Consider the following 19,193-nt stretch of genomic DNA (forward strand, 5'->3'; position numbering starts at 1 on the left):
CTAATTAGCTATAAGGTAACAAGCTATGCATAATTATTAATGGTTTATTTAAATTTTGAAATGAAAATATATAAATATACAGTATATCATTTGCAACAGAAACCGTTTTTGTTGTTTTAATTTTTTTGTCTAATTTGCAACATAATCAGCTAGCTCATTTTAAGTTTTTGGACAAAAGGCCAATCTTTTTCAGTGAAAACCGTCTCCGCACACAAACATATCTCACTAGTTTACTCCTGTTAGATTCACATGTAAGGTTAAACAGCTTTTAGCCATTAAATTAGATGCAGAAAGATGTTTCTTCACTGTAACGATTCTAGAAAATTATATTTGATGTGATAAAAGAATGGTGTGACCCACATTATTTTGCTGGGTGAATATATCAATGTCCAAATAGAGGTCCAAGCCATGAGATCCTGTTAAAATGACTGTGCACATGTGTACACACACACACACACACACACACACACACACACACACACACACTCATATAATGTATACCCTATGTTACTCCAGGGTCCAGGTTGTTTTTGGTAGAACTCCTCTGGGGAGACACACACTCTAGTGTTTAAACAGTGGCAAAGCTCTGTTCAAGAGCAGTAAAGGCTCCCTTTACACGTGTGTAAAATGCCTCATAAAGACCCAAAGACCCAGAAAATGCAGGGAATTGTCTATCCTGGATGGCTCCTACCAGATCCATGCTATCAGTGTCGGACTATGGAGCTTTTCATTGAATTAGCGAATTACAGCACCAAGAACAATGTCTTAAAATTCTCTTTAGGTCCATTAATGTAATAGGGCAATCATACTTCTGATACCGTGAAAAAAAAAAACACTTTTCCCACTCTGAAGATTTTGCACTTTATTCCATTTCCACTCCTTCCATGTGCATGAAACTACCTGAAAGTTGAAAGCCGTTCCCTTAAAATCTGAAAGAGCCCTGAGCATTTCCATCCTCTTAGCTCCTCCTCCCCCGTTTCATCCTAATACCTCCACTTCCCTGCATAAATGTGTCATTACAGTATTATTGTCTCTATGGTATCCCCCCAGCATCCATTTACAGGGACTTAGGTACTGTGTTCTGGGGCTTACGTGGACCCATTATGTCATTAAGTCATTATGAGCCGGGACAGAGAGAAAATAATACCTATAATAGGAGCTACATTGGGCACTACTTAAATCTATACTCCCATCCTGTCTGCCTTCCTGCCTATTTATCCGTCTGGCTGTAGATCTGTACATGCACTTTGTTTCATGTTACGCGTCAACGTACCAAGAAACTTTCCTCCCAACAGAGAGAGTTTGAGGACAAACTTCTGAAAGTGTTTTTACTCAGTACGCGTAAATGTTGGCAATGACCGACTTACCCCAGAATTAGGATATGCTGTCCAGCCAAGTTCAGCCGTGGCCACCCGAGTGTCCATCACAGTCTCTGCAGCAAAGAAAGAAAAAGAGGTAGAGAAAGGGAAAGGTGGTGGTTAGCCTCAAAAAAGGTATTTTGAGTATCATTCCACAGAGCTGAACTGCATTCAATTCCCAGTGATCAACTGACACTATCAACAATGAACAGAAAGGAGATGAATCCTTCACAGTGTTTCATCCATCTCTGCTAGACTTAAGGCAAGTGACATGGAAACAAAGCCTTGGCACTGGAGGGAATGTCTGAGAGACTCTGTCATGCTGTTAAATGCTGAGTTTTGTATTGTTCTCTCTGTGTGAGCATGAAACTACAGTATGTGCGTCCTGCCTTTGTTTGTTCACGTGTATTCGCATGATATGCAGTCATTTGTGGGAAAATGAGTGGATATTTTTGTATTTCACTGTTTGTGTGCACATGAGAAACACTGTATGAGTTTGCTTGTGGTTGTGTGTGAGTGCTGAACTTTGTCACATTGTTTAACCAAAGAAAGTGGCTGCACAAATGCAGAGGGAGCCCTCCACTAGGCCAAGCCATTCCAGTTTGTTTACTCCTATTGGGGACGTTTCCTGAAAACTATAATGGCAGAGGTCCTAGAGGCAGAGGTATTTTTTATGCCAATTCCTCTCAACCCACATTTATGAAAATACATTGTGTATATTTCCAAGTTCGCACATACACCGCCTATGTGTGAGCTTTAATGAGAAGGGGAAAGATGTCTGTTTCTCTGTGACTTTCTGAACATTTGCACAAAATCTCAAGATGTACCTTAAAGAACTATGGTAAACTATGGTACACAGGTTATGAACAAAAATGAGACAAGAAAAAGTTACAACCTTAGAGAGGCAATTCTGCCATTGAGAGGAAAAGATCTGAATTTATCTCATCTCACTTTGGACTTTTATTAACCAAGTTGTCATATCTGGTACCATATCTATGAAATACAAGAATACAAAGATTACCCATTCTCTCTTGCTCTCTCCCCTCTTACTAATCCTCAGTGACACGCTATAGACAAATAAGTCTGGCAGCTCACCCAAGAAGTTTATCATTCCTGTTTTGAATAATAACTGCCTGGTTGGCACACTGAAACATGGAAATTTGATATAGCGCCAGGAAAGAAGAGAGAAGTATGGCAGTTATCGCGAACCACTGGACTCTCTTTCTCACACACACACACACACACACACACACACACGCACGCACACACACAAACACACACACACACACACAGATTTATGGTGATGAACTGGCTGACATGTTGGCCTTAGCAGTGTAATGAAAAAATCATAATTTCACCAGTAACAGACAGTTTATTCTCTGGCCTAAACCTTACATCTTATTGAGAATGAACCAGGGCATATTTCATTTTCTGATGTCCCCTGCCACAACATGCCCTCAGTAGTGTTTGTTGTGGCCAAACAGATAAAAACTGGGAGACAGTAGAGAATGGTATGTCTGGGCGATGATCTGTAGTAGATAAGCAGGATGTGTGGGAATTATCAGAGAAACTGCAGCTGCTGTGTCTATGGCTTGGACATCATCCACTATCAAAGCAAACGGTTGGCTAGCGACGCCCACATGTGTTGTTGACGAGGGAGAAATCTCACTCTGATTAAATGCAAAAACACAAGACCCTTGTTCAAGAAAAGGTTTCAGCCCTCAACACCCTCCCTTTACCTGCTCCTTCACAGCACACACCTGCAGCTGTTGCTTATTTGGAATCTTAATGAACTTGCAGTGATTTAGAAATCATTTCAAATGATGGAGCACTCGAAGCCCGTCATCTGCAATTCAAGTGGTCTTGGTAAGAAACAAGCACACTAAGGATGAATGACAAGCCATCGGTAGGAAGGAAAGAGGCCTTTCATTCTCAATCCCCACTTACTGGGAGAAACTGTCGTCAGACATGAAACCAATTAGCCTAGGTAATTCAGCTTCATACACAAGCACTCACACATATACACGTTAAGACACGCACACACGGACACACATGCACATTCTTATTCACCAGCCAACAATTTTCTGTGTACACCTACAGTGACAGCCTTGTTCACACACGGCTTCCATCAGAGTATTTCAATTTCCTTAAGATCAGCCTTGCCTTCTCTAGTTTCCACAGCCAGCCAGGCAGCTCCAGCCTGCCTGCCTGTGCGACTTGCTGTCAGCTGGGGAGATAGGAGCATGAAACAGCCCTCAGCGCCAGCCAGCATTGTGGGGACTGCCAACCCTTTCTCAGGGGAAATCACAAAAGCTTTAGTCAAATCACACAGGCACTTGGTAGGCCATTTTCCCATTTCCTTTTAAAGGGAAAGGAGGGGGGAAGGAGACACAAGATGGTGGGGTTAGGAGACAAAAAAAGGTCAAAGGCCCAGGGGAGGGGTGGATGAGCTGTGTCACGTGACCTAATGTCTACCATTAGCAAAATATCACAGTAGCGGGTGAGTAAATGGAGTATGCTAAGTGGTTTTTAGCAATGGGGTGGGGCTCACACACCTGTTCACTAGCACTGGGGATTTGGAAACTGTCCCTTGTGTACATGCATGTGTGCGAGTTTTAAATTAGCTGTTATGTGGACTATTCATCCATTTAACCATAAGTGGATTTGAAGCGTTTCATTTAAAATGAGTTACCCACATTAATTAGAAAAGCAGACTCTTCCAAAATTACAAGAGACACATTTTGGTTTATTGCTTAAATTATAAGTTATCCAATGACCTAAGTTGGAATTAATTATCTATATGTTTTTATTTAAGCAAAAAATAACCAAATGGCCACTGGTCCTTTTTATCTAAGAACATCTTTCAGACAATGATACAAATGAACATGTATACATTTTAGAATCAAATATTTCTCTGTTTAATGGATATTTCCACAGATTCATACAAATAATAATTTTCAAAAAATGATGCTGTAACTGTAAATTTTCAATTGAAGGAGCAGCTTTGACACTTATTTACTCTAATTCAGCTTTCCTCACTGTCTGTGGATTCCAGTACTTTAACGCAGGGTTACTCCTCAGCTTAGACCATAAAACCCTCGTAAAAACAATAAGTCCACCTTTTCCCTAGCTTTTACCAAGTCATTTGGAAGACAAGGAAAGACAACAGCTATTTGTAGTCCCTCATGTTTGAAGGGTAGCACAGAGCGTTTTCTCCTGTATTCATATTCTGCTATGTAAGCTCCACCTGCAAGCCCCAATAAATTAGACAAAGCCAGGTTCACAAGCAGTTCAGTCTTTGGGAAAATGACTAATATAGAGAGCTTAATGTTGACTATGTAACCACGGATCATAAATCTATTGGAAAACAATAGATTGTAGGTGTCCGGGTAGCCAGCCTTAAATGGCTTCGAAGAGCCGCAAGGCTGGAAGATGTATTGTGACTACATTGTAGAATATTAGTTACTCTAAACACTGCCAGTGTAGTGGTCAAAACCCAGAAGTCGCAAGCCCAGCCAAAACCAAGGCTCAACTGAGGGCCTACAGCTTCCAATCCTGGAAAGCACAGCTCCTTCTCATTAGCGGCAAGTGATAGATCAATAACAAATGGTTGGCTGTTTCCACCAACACAGAGAGAGAGGGATATAGAGAGAGAGAGAGAGAGAGAGAAATAAAAGAGCGAGAGAGACTGCATTAAACATTGATGGGGCCCTGCGTTACAGATCGATAAGGCAGCCCTCTTCTCACAATTACATGTCAGCAGGCAGTTGCATGATACATCACATGCACACATGATTACATATTGCTAGCACTTGGCCGAAAGAATACCTATAGAAAGAGAGTTCAGAGAAGAAAGAACAGCAGGAATGGATTGCCTAATGTGTCCACCTTCTTTGAGCCTTATGTATCAGGAATCAGGAATCATCTGCTCCTAAATGTGGACAAGACTGAACTGTACTGTGGTCTGCCGGGGGAGCAGCATCTCTGCCAGAGATGCCAGCAGGATCAAGAAACTCATTCACAAGGCCCCGACCATCATTGGTCAGAACCTGGAGAGGTTTGAATCAGTGAGGAACAGGAGGTCACCGAACAAACTGCTCTCCATAACGGACATTCCATCCCAACCTGTCCATGATGCACTGCAGAGTAAGCAGAGCTGGTTTTCCAACAGACTCACTCAGCTCCGCTGTCACAAAGAACATTTCAGGAAATCATTCCTACTATTCACTATAACACTGTACAACAGCTCAACTCTGCGTGATGGGTGAACACACTGCTGCACTACCAACTGTACATACTGTCTATATCATACTTTTAATGCATTTATTATACATTGCCATTTTGCACAGTTGTTATTCCATTCAAACATCTCTTAAATTGTTTGCCGTATTTATGATTAATGCTGCAGTTTGTCAGGTATATATTTTATATATATTTTTTTTATTTAATGCTCTTTTTGATGTTTTTATTTTATATTTCTATTCAGTATCTGGCTGTGGAGGTCCGCAATTCTGCAGTTGAGGCTTCAATTTTGAATTCCATCATTGTCCAGTCGTCTATCTATGACTAAGTCAGAATGGCACAATTTCTGTGTAATTTACCCCCTCTGTGGCCAAGTCTGTATGATTGTGTGGCTGCTGGTCGATAGAACATGTGCTGAAGAGCCTCTCTGAAGCTCCCTGGCCTCTTAGTCAATATGGCTGACAATTCTCCACGGATTTTCCTTCCCATCCCATAACACGTCTTTTCCATTCATCTATCCTTTAACCCTCCCTCTCCTATGTCCTCCTGTTCAAGGATGCTGGTACACTTTGTAATTCAATGAGACAATCATGTCCAGATGCTGGATGCTGGGCTGAGAGGGCCTTCTCTTTGTGATTGTAGCAACAAACAAAACAAAATAAGATCTAAGAGCCTTGAATTGCATTATTTAAGAAGGGTTTATCTTTTCTCAGAAATGAAGTCAAGATGGGAGGACAAACAGAAATAGAGTGAGAGAGATTGAAGGGAATGATAGACAGAGAGAAAGACAGAGATGAAACACCAAGAGGAGAAATCAGCAGGATTGAAATGAGCACTTAACAATGATGAAGCCCCGTGGTAGCCTGCTGAGCCTGGCATCTTAATATGGGGCTGAAGACAAAGTGACAAACAAACAAGAGTGAAAGCTGCTGCGTCTCCCAAACCAATCAGCTGTCCACTTGGGGGATTTATGAATAACAAGGGAACATTTTTGACAAAGTGATGTATTTCTGAACAAATCGTGTAGAAGTTTCTCACAGACAGACACCATTCACCCACCGCACCCTGGGAAATCACAAAAAAAGATTGTTTATTGGACTGGAAGGTTGGACCAACTCAAGTCCTGCATGGTCGAGAGCATTGAGCTGATTTGAAAACTGTGACTGGGTTTATGACACAGCACTACTTCAGGGTAGGAAGAATATGAAAGAGGTGATATCTTTGATTGAGTTACCGTGTTCAACAGAGAAGACAATCCTTGCAAACACAGATGTGAGACTTTTCTAATCTGCGCCACACCAAAGCTGTGTCACTCACATTGAAGGGTTTTTGCTTTAAATAGAAGATACAGAGCAGTCAACAGAAATAAATCAAAAGAAATATGTTTCTGTTATGTCTCCCTGAAGACAGAAATGACAATGTGGCTGACTTGAAAATTGAACAGAAAATAATCTGCCATCCTCTGAGACATTAGCGTGGAGTGATGGGAAACACAAGTTCCACATTGCTGAGCCACAGACTGAATTAAATGAATATTAACAGTGGTCCAGGCTCACAGTCACTGGTTCTGGCTGAGTGAAAGTGAAATTTTCACCATGAACGAAGACCAGGTCAGTACAAGAGATAAAAAAGAAAGCTAAAAGAAATGAGAAGAGCTACATTGGAGGGGAGCTGCAGAAGCCAAACTGAGATTAGCAGCAGATGTTAAGACTGCCTCACAAGAGGGGAAAATTAATATACACGCACTATCTGCAGTACCTGATGAAATTATCTTATCATCACAGCAAGGTGACATTCTGTTGGCCTCACACATCTGGGCTGCCACATCACATAAAACTAAAGATTCAACCTTGCAGCACTTGGTGAGCGGCCACACTCTCGTTCCCCAATATTAGCGGTTTGTAATATAGTTGTTGTGGAAGGGAATCAGGAAAACACAACAGCCCCCCCCGGAGGCAGGGTGGGCCAACACAGACAGGTAGACAGGCAATGCCCACCCAGAGGATGGCGACAACAGACTCATGCATCTAATCATTTCTTAGTAGTCAGTCACTCAATAAGCTACCGGCATAACACAGAAACAGCAAATTTATACATAACCCCCCACTTCACACCTCTCCCTCTCTCCTTCTCCCTCTTTTGCTCTTGTTCTTCCTCTCTCTCCCCTTCCCTCCCCTGGTCAGGGGAGAGAGGTTGGGCACATCATTTGCATTCATTAACATTACATTAGCAGACAGAGTGATCTTTAGAAACCAGGCTGCCGGAGTGTGTCATCTTTAATTCATCATAACCCGACCGCCTAACCACCTACCCATCCCTCTCGCTCTCTCTTTACCTCCACCTTCTTCTCTTCCCTCTTTCCTCTCCCACTCATCCATTTCTCCTCTCCCTCATTCCCCTTTTCCCTTACTCCCAGCGCATCCTTTTTCGTCCTCTGCACATTTCTTCACTCTCCATTTACCACTGTCTTTAATCTTCTTTGCTCCCCTTTCTCCCCTTTTTTGTCTTCTCACTTCCATTTCTTCCCCTTATCTTTCTTTCTCTCTGCTGCCAGTTAATGACAGGCTACGGGGCGGAATGTGCATAAGCTCTATGCAGGATAGGAAGGAGGACACACTCAAAAACACACACACACACACACACACACACATACACATACACATACACACGTTAGCCTTCTGGCTGCACCATATACACCTTACAAGCATCAGTCAGCTTTATACAGGGCTATCTGGTGTGGCCCTTTGCCCCTGTGCTCATTACAAAGAAATGGGCTTTCAATCAAAGGACCCCTCCTCAACATCACAAAAAAAACAAAAACTTTGGTCTCAACTGCAGAAATATGTACTTCCTATCTCTTCTGCTAAAACAAGCCCTGACTGGATGTACAGGGGGAAAAAACAGTGCTCCTCGATATTCCAACTATTACCAGGTACAGATAGGAAGAACCTAACCAAGAATTAGTCCCATCCGAACAAACGAACAAATTGATTGATTTTAGGGTAAGTGCAAAGACGTCCAATGATTCCTCCCCCTCCTGTTTACGTCAAACGCAGATCAATGTAAACTGAGCAAATCCGAAGAATTTTTAATAACATAAGTATCAGTTTCTGGGGAAACAAGGGGAAACTTAATCTCCCTTCATGTAGATTTTTATAGTGAGTTTGGCAGTGATGGCACCACTTCGGGAATTCAGCATTTACTTCACTAGGCTGTCATTTAATGGATTCAAACAGGGACCAATCAAAAGCCAGAATTTATGTTGTTGTCCCCTACTCCCCTACACTGAAGATAATGCTTATCACCATCCTTTAGAAAATATAGAACATGGCATGTGTTGACTCATATATGGACACAACCACATGAATTATGATACACACAATCACTGAAATCCAGCTCATGGACAGATTTTTGCAAGCTGTTCAAGTTTGTTTGTTTTTTTCTTTATATCAGTGCTAATTTTAGCAGATCTACACTTCTTGTAGATTTGTTTTGGATATTTAAAAAAATGGCTCTTTTAATGTAAAAATTTCACATATGTGTCTATATTATATTGCTATGCAAGGTTAATGCTTACATACATACATTACAAGCGGCCAAACACGTAGTGCAGAGAAACTCAATATCAAATAATTTTATACCTCACAGTACTGAGCCCAGGATCTGCTAAGGTTTGCTGTAGCAGCAGACCAGCAGCAGTGACCAAGCAATAATCCAAAAGGAAGCAGTGCTAGCCTCCCAAAACCATCACAATACTCATTACTGCCGATATTACCTCAGCCAGCCCGTCTGCTTTTAAGAAACCTGGCAATTTACTGCAGTAAAATTGGGTAATTACAACTCTTATCAGGCTCCTCACCTCAGAAAACAGCAGTTAGAGAGGGAGACTACTCCCCAGTGGTTCATTGGCTGTGGAACAAGGCTTTGGCTGACTTCCCAATCACTCAGACACACCCACCCACTGTCATTTATTCTCTTTGCAACTCCTGTTCCTACCTACTCTCTCTTCTTTCCAATAAAAACATTAAAAGCAGAAATGTGATCACTTTAATGACACAACTCTGAGAATTCCTCGATCAGTGTCCCCAAGTAAAAGTATAGAATGGCTGATGTGAACCACGAAGGCAGGAAGAATATCACTTTACAGCACAACAACTGCGCCAAGAAACGCTCTCCTGCTTCCAAAATGGAGAACAGGAAAATGACGTGTTGAGTACCAAACTATGTTTATATTGGAGAACTAGCATGGAGAAAATGGCAATGTAATTTAACCTTTTCCCATAAGTAGAGTGGCTTTACAATGAAACTCAATCCACTATAGCTTTGACATTCCTAAACTTCACATATGCAAGTTAGAAGTTAGTCTTGACTTGGTCTTATCATCACTTCTGCTAGCGAAAGGCACAATGACTAGTCTGACAGAGAAGAACCGTGTCAAGGTCACACTGGGATTGTGTGAGGCTGACATTTAGCAGTATAAACTACAGCTAATGGGCTACCCGGGGTGAGTTAAACCGTCTTTGTTTTCAAGCCGACCAAGAAATAGTGCTGAGTGAGCAAAATGATTTCACTCAATTACCTCCTGCTGCAGTCCGTCGCTCTAATTAAGACAGTAAGGATTGTCATTAGTCAGGTCCTTCGTGTGTATGAGTATGTGCATGCTGCTGGAGTGTGAGGAGGAAAGAATCACAAAATTAAGTTAAAAAAAAAATAGAGAGAGAGATAAAGGAATCAATACAGTTAATGTCAAATATGTGCACAGTGTCTCTAACGGCATCTCAGTGTGACCCGCCTGGTTGCATTTTATAGCAACTGGGGGTTAGGAGGGCAACTAAACAGATAGAACTGACTGTCCTTTTCTGTCACACTGTCCCACACTTGAACGGAGATAACCATCCCATAATATGTGGACCAGTGTGGAGGGCAGAGTGAAACCAAGAGGGATAGAGAGATAAAGAAAAAGAGAAAGTGGAGAGAAAGACAGGTGTGAGATAGAGAGAGAGGGAGAAGGAAGAGGGGTGCAGTTCATATGAAGAGAGATACACTGAATCAGATATGGAAGGAGTAATCGGGGAGAGACTGTGTTGGAGAGAGCATCATGTGGCATTGTCCTGTTATCCTATCCAGAGATGGATCTAACCTTAGCTGAATACAAGAGTCACATCATTTCTTAGAAACCAACTGTGTCTTATTTCTCTCCTGCCACCTGAACGTACACAGACATGCTCTGCTCTTTTGTGGCACTTGCAGTATTTATACAATAGTAAAACACGGACAAACACCTTAACACGGACATGAGCATCATGCTAACAGGGGGAAAAAGGAAATGCATGAGGGGATGAGAGTCACATACTGCATGCACACACCTACATGTGCGTGTACAGAAAGAGACGATATATGCATTAAACACAGTGGAGCCCAGCTGCTCCTCCTATTACTTCCATTGTTACACCCTCAGAGTCTGACTCAAAACTTTGGGTTGCATTTTGTCTGAGCAAAGTGGCAAACCTCTCCAAAAGAAAGAAAACACGAATGAAGAAAATGAATACATCCTGCCCTTTAATCCCCAAAAGAGTAACTTAATACTTATTCACCTCTGTCCCTGCTAGTTTCTCCCCAAGAATAAGGCAAGGTACCACTGAAAAGTAATAAAGAAGACTGTGTTCAAGGGGGAGAGGCAAACACCAGCCAGCTATATCCAATATCATTAAACGCTGTTGTTAACCATGTTTGGATGCACCACAAAATTGACTTGTGCCTCCTGAATAATTCCCCGATTGGCAAAGAGGAAAACAGACAAGAGGAGGCGGGAGAGAGTCAGAGAGAGTTAGAGCCTTGAGGGTTTGATATCCTTGTTCTCCCTACATCTCATCTGTGGCAGTAAAATAACGACCTTCAACAACCTTGAACCCACTGGAGCTGAATTTCAATAAAAGTCAAATTATCACCCGCACCCATGGGTTTTGGGAAAGGCAGTAAGACTGAATTGACTGTGCATATAAGACGATTTAACAGTCGTATGGAGGTGTGAGTGAGTCAATCATACAACGCACTTCTTTTTCTCACCGAGAGGGAGTCTAAGCGGTGAGCAGTGGTTACTGTACCCTTTCGGGAGAGGATGCCACAGGGTTGGATATCAGTTTTTTTTCCATTAGAGTAAGTGTATGTGTGTGTGTGTGTGTGTGTGTGTGTGTGTGTGTGTGTGTGTGTGTGTGTGTGTGTGTGTGTGTGTGTGTGTGTGTGTGTGTGTGTGTGTTTGCCAGTGCTTGTATTCGTGCAAAAGCGCATATGCCAACATGCAGTTGGGAAAGTGTTATTCAATTTAGCTGTGTTCTCCCTTGACCGATGCGAGTGAGATCCAGGTAATTGATGCCTCAGTTTGGTATTCCCCAGCCATGTGCTCTTCACCACAGGGACAGTACTGGCTAAGCCGGTGTGAATAAGAGGGAACGCACAGTGTGATCTCACTCCCTTAACCACGAGTGAGGTGTTCTTCGGGGATCTCGTTAGTGCAGCTCCAACACACACACATGCAAACACACACAGCAAATACATCCCAAGGGTCTAGCTAAACCACTGGCGATGGCAATTGTAGACATGCTCAAGTTGAGATCACATCTCATTCTGCCCTTTCTTCCTTGGTATCCATCTCCATAAAAATTCCTGTGGCCTCTCCACTGCCTCCAAGCAAACACAACACTTTCCATTAAAAGCAAACCCTAAATCCACTTTCTTGCAGCATATGGTCACATGCCTGGGGAAGTCTATATATTTTTGGAGATGGGCTTTGTTTTTCCTCAAGGGTTTTGTTGGAGTCTGCATTCAGCAGTGGGGGAATAAGAGATTGAAAATAGTCCTGAGGCTAAAAGAAAAACTTTCAGCAGATGATCTTGACCTTATAGCATGAGGCTGACGGAGGCGGATGAGTTTCTCCAATGAGAATCTATAACGAGGGAGAAGGAGAGAAAGAAAGAGGAAAAGAGAGATAATTTTTACCTCTGGGGAGTAAGAGTGAAAAAGACCTTTTTGAGTATATTTGTCTGGAGTACTCATCGTACAGTGGAAAACAGTACCTGCCTTTTCCATGCTTTAGAGTACTTCTTTAGAGTTGGGGAATGAAGACTGTAAAAACAGAAAAAGGCTGATTCTTTTAGCTCCCAGGAGGGATTTGCGTTTGATGTTCCTCCATTTGATGTTACCTTTTTATTTCCACCATCAACCTGCCCACTCTTTTCTTTTGTTTCCATTTTTAATTAGCTATTTGTTTTCTTCATTTATCTCTCAAACTCTCCTCACTCTTCTTTCTACGAGCCACTCTGAATGCAAAGCCATAGCTCAGTGAAACACTGAACTCCTCTGGGACAGCAAATGTCATTTCACACATTAAATTATGTCTGTTTTGCCACAGGGAGGGTGTTGGTAATTTTGATCTCATGCCACCCACACTACACAAATACACACTCAAATACATACACACGTTGTATCTGAACCTCTGATTTGGCATCCAGGATGCGCGAGTGCATGAGCTCTGGCCCAGAATGCAGCCCCAAACGTCCAGTGACACTAGTGGGAAGCGCAAACATCAGCCATCCCTCTGGCTCTCTCAGTTCTCTCGACAATAGCTATGCCAGTACTAAATATCATTTTTGAGGCAACATCCCCAAAACCACCAACATTTTGCTTTTTTTGTCCTGCCATTTCAGATCTTCCAAGCCCTCTTGATTGTTAATGTGATGGAGACAACATAGGCGGATAAGAGGGTGAGCTTTTAGAGGCAGTAAGACAGCCTGTGGTTACCCTCTAAGTTGAAAATCTGCCTTCCAGAGGAGAGCAGAGAGTTTCCAGGCAGCGCTTTACTCAGCAGCCCCGCCAGATGAGGCTGTTCGCTGGTTTGACGTGAGCTGAGCTCAAGGAGTCAAAGTGCGACACTCTGCAACAGTGCAGCTAAAGAGCTGAGACGACTCGTTAAATATGTAGTGCCACCGACCCACTTCAAGCTGTTCCTTTACTTCACACGTAAGAAGCAGTGGCATCGAACACTCGCTCACTGCTCACTTTGCACACTCAGAAACACACATATTCACATATCCACACATGCACATGTAAATACAAGAAACACAAGCAGCTTGTAAAAGCTGCTCCATGCTGTTAAATTATTTCACCAGTTATATGTCCCTGGGTTAGAATAGATGCAGGTGTCAGTCCAGTGTGGGTGTGTATTTGCTGGTAGTGTAAATAGCTCTGATGGGAGACACGAGTGGTTTGCAGGTGTTTGGAGAGAACAGCACCCCTTCCGGACCTACTGTATTTTAGATGAAATGGCAGCAGTGTTGAATTGAATAAATGCACCTTTGGGTGTGTTGTGTGTGTAGGAGAAAGTATATGTAATTCTTAGCATTTGATCAAAGCTGCTTGGAGGGCAAGGGTGGAATCTATTCTACTTCCTTGTGCCAAAACATTTAGACAATCATAGTTACATAATGCAAAGGCAGTGTTGTCAAGCTGATGCATACATCCACCCTGTGGATTTTTATCTCTTCAGCATCACTCTGACTCCTCATGTAAATTGGGAACTGAAACATGGAAAAAAAAAAGCTGAATGCACAAGCACTAGTGTATTGATCCAGAGAAGCAATGATGACTGCAGTTGTTCCAGTCATCTCTGCCATCGACATTGTGTTGGAAGAGGCAACCCAGAGACAGAGCAATAGAAAAAGTGTTTAGTGAGGTTTCATTACAAATGTTAAGTAGAGCAGACAGGCTCTGTGTCATTCCCGAGAATATTAACACTCAGCCCAATGTGTTCAACAATTCTGTGGCTTAACTAAGTGTACCACTTCAATCATAGACAAATACATTCCTTGAATTCCTTGATTGTTTGCAAACATTGATATCTTTGACCAATTTTTGCTCTCTTACACACACATTTTACATAAATTTGACCGCCATTATGCCAACGGTGACAATGATACAGTCATTTTAGGGTTATGACAGGGCTGCCCCTTCTTCAAAACATCAACTATGAAAGAATGAGATCTAACAAATAATACGTTCAAATTCATTTAAATGCAACACACAAATCTTAATCTGCTTTAGGATTAATTTTCCCTTCTTTTGTGGTGCCTCCACTGTCCCAAGTAAGACAGTTGCCTTTAAGATTGTCCAGGATTTATCCACGATATTTCCATCTGTGGTGTTGACACAAAAATGTTTCCACATACCATTTATTGGTGCCATAATTATTGTTAATTTTTTTCCATATTGTGCTAGCAACGAGAGCAACAATAGTCTGGTTAATGCAACAAGGCAAGAAAACAGATCAGTCTGACAGTGCATTTTAGAATTTAATTTTGAGTTTGACAACACACCATTACCGATCCAAAAAATCTTTCCCCCACAGCAGCTCAGAGTAACATGCACTAAGGCTATATCAGACTGTTTTTATAGATGTTGTTAGGGAGGAAACTAACTCCACCTATCTGCATGTACCTTTGATCATAAACTCAGTATATAGAAGTAGTATAAATAAGATAAAGCACAAAACACTGTGTGGGTGTCATTGTAAGAACAAAGATTTCTCATACTATTATGAAAGGCAATTTTCAAAATTTTTGCCAGTGTACACGGTACATTTCATGAAATGCTTTTACTCAGGCAAAAAGCATTATTACCTGAGCAAATTCCCTTTGTGACCAATGGGATTAAATGGGTTAAACTTATGCTGAGTAAAATGACTACCATTTCACGAAGTGTTTTTTTATCTGCGGTTATGCAGTTATTAATGTAGATGGGTGTTGGAATGACTCCCAGAGAGTTTTCACACACTACTACTCCTCTTTTCTCCTTCCCAGGGGTGTTGTTAGCCTGTGTGTCCCCTGACAGCCCGCTCCACATAATGAGGCTGACAGACCAAAACAAACACAGGTATAGAACATAGGTAGACAAGTAGAGTCAGAGGAGATGAAGGAACAAGACAGGCGATCTATCTTTGGCAAGACATATGGCCACTACTATGGTGGCTGTGGCTAGGTGGGGTAGAGTATGAGTCATAACACTGCTTTTTTTCCTGCCTTTTGCATCCCCATACTTCTTTTTTTTATCTCTTCTTCTGCTTTTTTCTGCTCTGCTGTACACAGATGTAGTTGGTCATCGCTTCTGTAAAGGGATGGGGCGATAATTGATGGCGAGATAATGCACTGTGCTATCTACTCTTTCTTTATTCCTCCTTTTCATCTCTCTGTCCCTTGCTTCTGTGTCTGTCCCTCTCACCCTCTCTCTCTCTCTCTCTCCCCAGGTGTGCTGATGGCTAGGGCTAAATGATGAACAGAGCCACAGCGCCTGCTGTCTCTAATGGGGACATTATGCAGGAGGATGGGAGAAGTGCTCACACTAGGCTCATAAATCACACACTCTTGTAGAGATACTCAGTGCAAGGCCTCACTACTCCACTAACCAGTCAATAGATACACACATATAAATGGAAAAAAGGCTGCTCGCGCACACACACACACACACACACACACACACACACACACACACACACACACACACACAGGGACGTATGCAAACACAGTTTGAGCATTTGCATATATAGACACATGATTAGATAAACACACTCAAACTAATGCAGATCTGCACTTGTGCTTCTACTGCACAGCCCATTTACCGGACCTCCAGTGCGTAGTCAACATTTTCCATGTACCTACTGGGACACAATTCACTTACATCTGTCCAGTGACAGCACCTCTGCCAACAGGACAGTGTGGTACACCAGAGCTTGTATCAATGTGATTGAAGTTTGACAGAGCAGTTAAAGCATTATTAGTGTTCCCTGTCACAGCCCAGCACACACAGAGGCCTTTCGGTGGCACAGGTGAGGTAAACACAGGCCCCATTTAGCATATTAACCATCAATCAACACGACAAGCAAAGGAGATAAAGAAATGCACACCAACTGTGAGTGGGAAAACAAGCACTCCAGTCTGCCCCTCAAAAGGAGGGCTATATTAAGGTATTTTGGCAGGAGTGTGCACAGGCAACCCACACACACACCCACAGACATTCATACCCTCCCGCAAAAGAATACCACACAGAGATACATGCTTCTATGCACACACACACAGGTTGATGACAGAGAAAGCATTATCCGAAGTGAAATATCTCACATAGGTAATTGACTGTGATGAGCCAGTGCAGGCACGCCTTGATGCTTCTTTTTTCTCTTCTTATTTATCCCTTAATTTCCACTTTATCTGCACAAAGATAATCTGGAGAATTCCACGAAATTGGGTATTTATTCTGTGTGACAAATAAGCCCCAAATCCTTGAAAACATCCCCAACTGTTGATGCATGGCTTATTGCTATTACAAATATGCTAAACTAGACAGTCCGAGGTGAGGAATTTGATTTATAATCTGCTTCTATATCAATATCATTTCATAATAACATACCCAATTTTAGACATTCAATGATGGAAGTGAAAGAAAATGTAAAATGTTGCTACCAAGACCATTAAAAGGTAAAAAAAGGAAAAAAAGAAAAAGACAAATCCCTTGCCAGTTGAGGTACAAGTAATAACTCATTAAAGTTAACACACTCTAAGAATGGTAAGCTTTTATCAGCTAGCTTGTTGCCAAAAGTCAAAGGGTCATGATGTGGCAACAGGGGCTTAGCCAACAAAGCTGTTTGGACTGGAAACAGACAGTTGGCACAGTGGTAGAGAGACCCTTTCAAATGCTCTCTCCTCAGGAGGCAACGAACCAAGCTGACCTTTGCTGACTCAGTCAAATGTAAAGATGCATAGCTACATACAAACAAACATGCTAACATGAATATGTCTTCATAAATAACTGGCAGGCTGCAGGAGCCTTTTGGTTGCATTGTGCTTTTAATTGTGCTGCAACAGCAGACAAGAGGGATGTAAAAAATAAGTAGAGGTAGGTTAAAAAAAAACAATAGAGTGAAACAGGCTGACAGAGCGATTGGAACCATGGACAAAAGGGAGACAGCACGCATACTCTCACTGCAATGTTTACACGGTCTGCTGGTATTTGTCTTACATCTTTGAAAAAGCATGGAGCAACCTTTATCCAGCGTGATTCCTCCCTGAAGATAATGGATTGTGAACACAAAACCTCCTCCTCAAACCTTGTCATCTGTCCTTTCCTCTCATCCCATCATCAACAGACACACACACAGAAGCACGGATAGACACACACACACACACACACACACACCTCTGTCAACGCTCCCTGAGGCAGTGGTGTTAATTCTTCCCAGCCTATTCTCAGTCACACATGGCTGTGAAGGCAGTTGCCAGTGGAGCCTCACTGCTAGATTAACCTTTGCTCTTACCACAGATCTGTTTTTCAGTGGGACCAGCAGTCAGACAGTGGCCATGGCTGGTAGATAGTAACTCTTTGTCAGAACACTGTCAGTGCTGGGGCCTGCATTAGCGGCTTTTGAAGAGAGGGACTGTTCATGTGGGCAGGGTGCCAACCAAGAGAAAAACAGGCCTACTGCCCCACACAGCATTTAACCTGACCTCTACCCTCAGGATGTGGGGAAAGGGTGGAGGAGTGGGAATGTGTGTCGCCGTGTGTGTGCGCGCACATGTGTATACATGCGTGGTGGTGAGAGTTAAAGTGTTTTTTCGCTGCTTGAGCAAGTGCGTATTTTGGCTGGTGATAAATCCCAGTGCTAGAGAAAGAAAAACAATACTGGCTCTTTCTTCTTATTTCTCTCAGTTTCTCACTGATGCAAAATGTGTGATCCTGTTTTCCCTGTTCCCTCCCGTGGTCTGTGTTAAAATTTACCACAGGAAAAGGTCACATGTCATAGTAAATGTAATGAGCATGTTCTGGACAACTGCGTCGACTGGCACTTGAGCTGGAAAGTTTGAACAGGAGCAATGACTTCAAAAAACCTTGTGAAAACCTCAAGTAAAAACACTGAACCTGGCTTTTATTAATCCGTTTTTATTCTTTGTACGTGCTTGTGTACATTAATACGCACTTCAGCAGAATTACTGTACATGTAAAAGCCAAGGCTTACACACAAGCTTTAGTTAGGATCTCTGGTTCAGCTGGCTGATTGACCCACATGTACAGCAGTAGAACTATGCAGTGAGTAAAAGCATAAAGAATCCGTTGGCTGTGAAGTATTTGTTTTGCTGTAAATATCAATACTAAATGCCTTTCACCATTATCAATGGAATACACTTACAACATTCACTGACTGGTCGACATTCTCACTTAAGTCAAGATGATTACCTTTTGTTTTACAGTAATGTAAAAATAAATGGCTTAGACTTTCAAACACATCTCTTAACTTTATAGATTAGAGCAGACTTCACAGAGAAGAGAGCGGGAGTGAAAGAAAATGAGAAAATGTGGGATAAAGAGACAACATGAAAGAGTTACTAAACTGCTTCGCTGCAATTTTGATAAGATATTGGCCTTTATGTTGCACCGAGTTCAACTAAGCTGTCACAGCAAAGGCACAATGGACAACTAATTTCCTGCAACTGAAGAATGGTCAAGGGCCTGCGAACATTCCAGTTCAACCTGCCTCAGCGCTATTCTGCCAAAACA

At 42.2% G+C, this 19,193-nt stretch overlaps 1 protein-coding gene across 2 annotated transcripts in view; it reads right to left on the bottom strand.

The window, feature by feature from the left end:
* The window catches only part of LOC120798769 (ephrin type-B receptor 1-B), a 150,968-nt gene that overhangs the window by 103,839 nt on the left and 27,936 nt on the right, over window positions 1–19,193 (bottom strand). For both annotated transcript variants that reach the window (XM_040143387.1, XM_040143386.1), the window contains exon 2: window positions 1,368–1,432. In XM_040143387.1, the coding sequence (XP_039999321.1) occupies window positions 1,368–1,432 (65 nt within the window). The remainder of the gene's footprint in view (window positions 1–1,367; window positions 1,433–19,193) is intronic.

Source organism: Xiphias gladius, chromosome 14 (genome assembly GCF_016859285.1).
Source record: "Xiphias gladius isolate SHS-SW01 ecotype Sanya breed wild chromosome 14, ASM1685928v1, whole genome shotgun sequence".
Lineage (NCBI taxonomy): Eukaryota > Metazoa > Chordata > Actinopteri > Istiophoriformes > Xiphiidae > Xiphias > Xiphias gladius.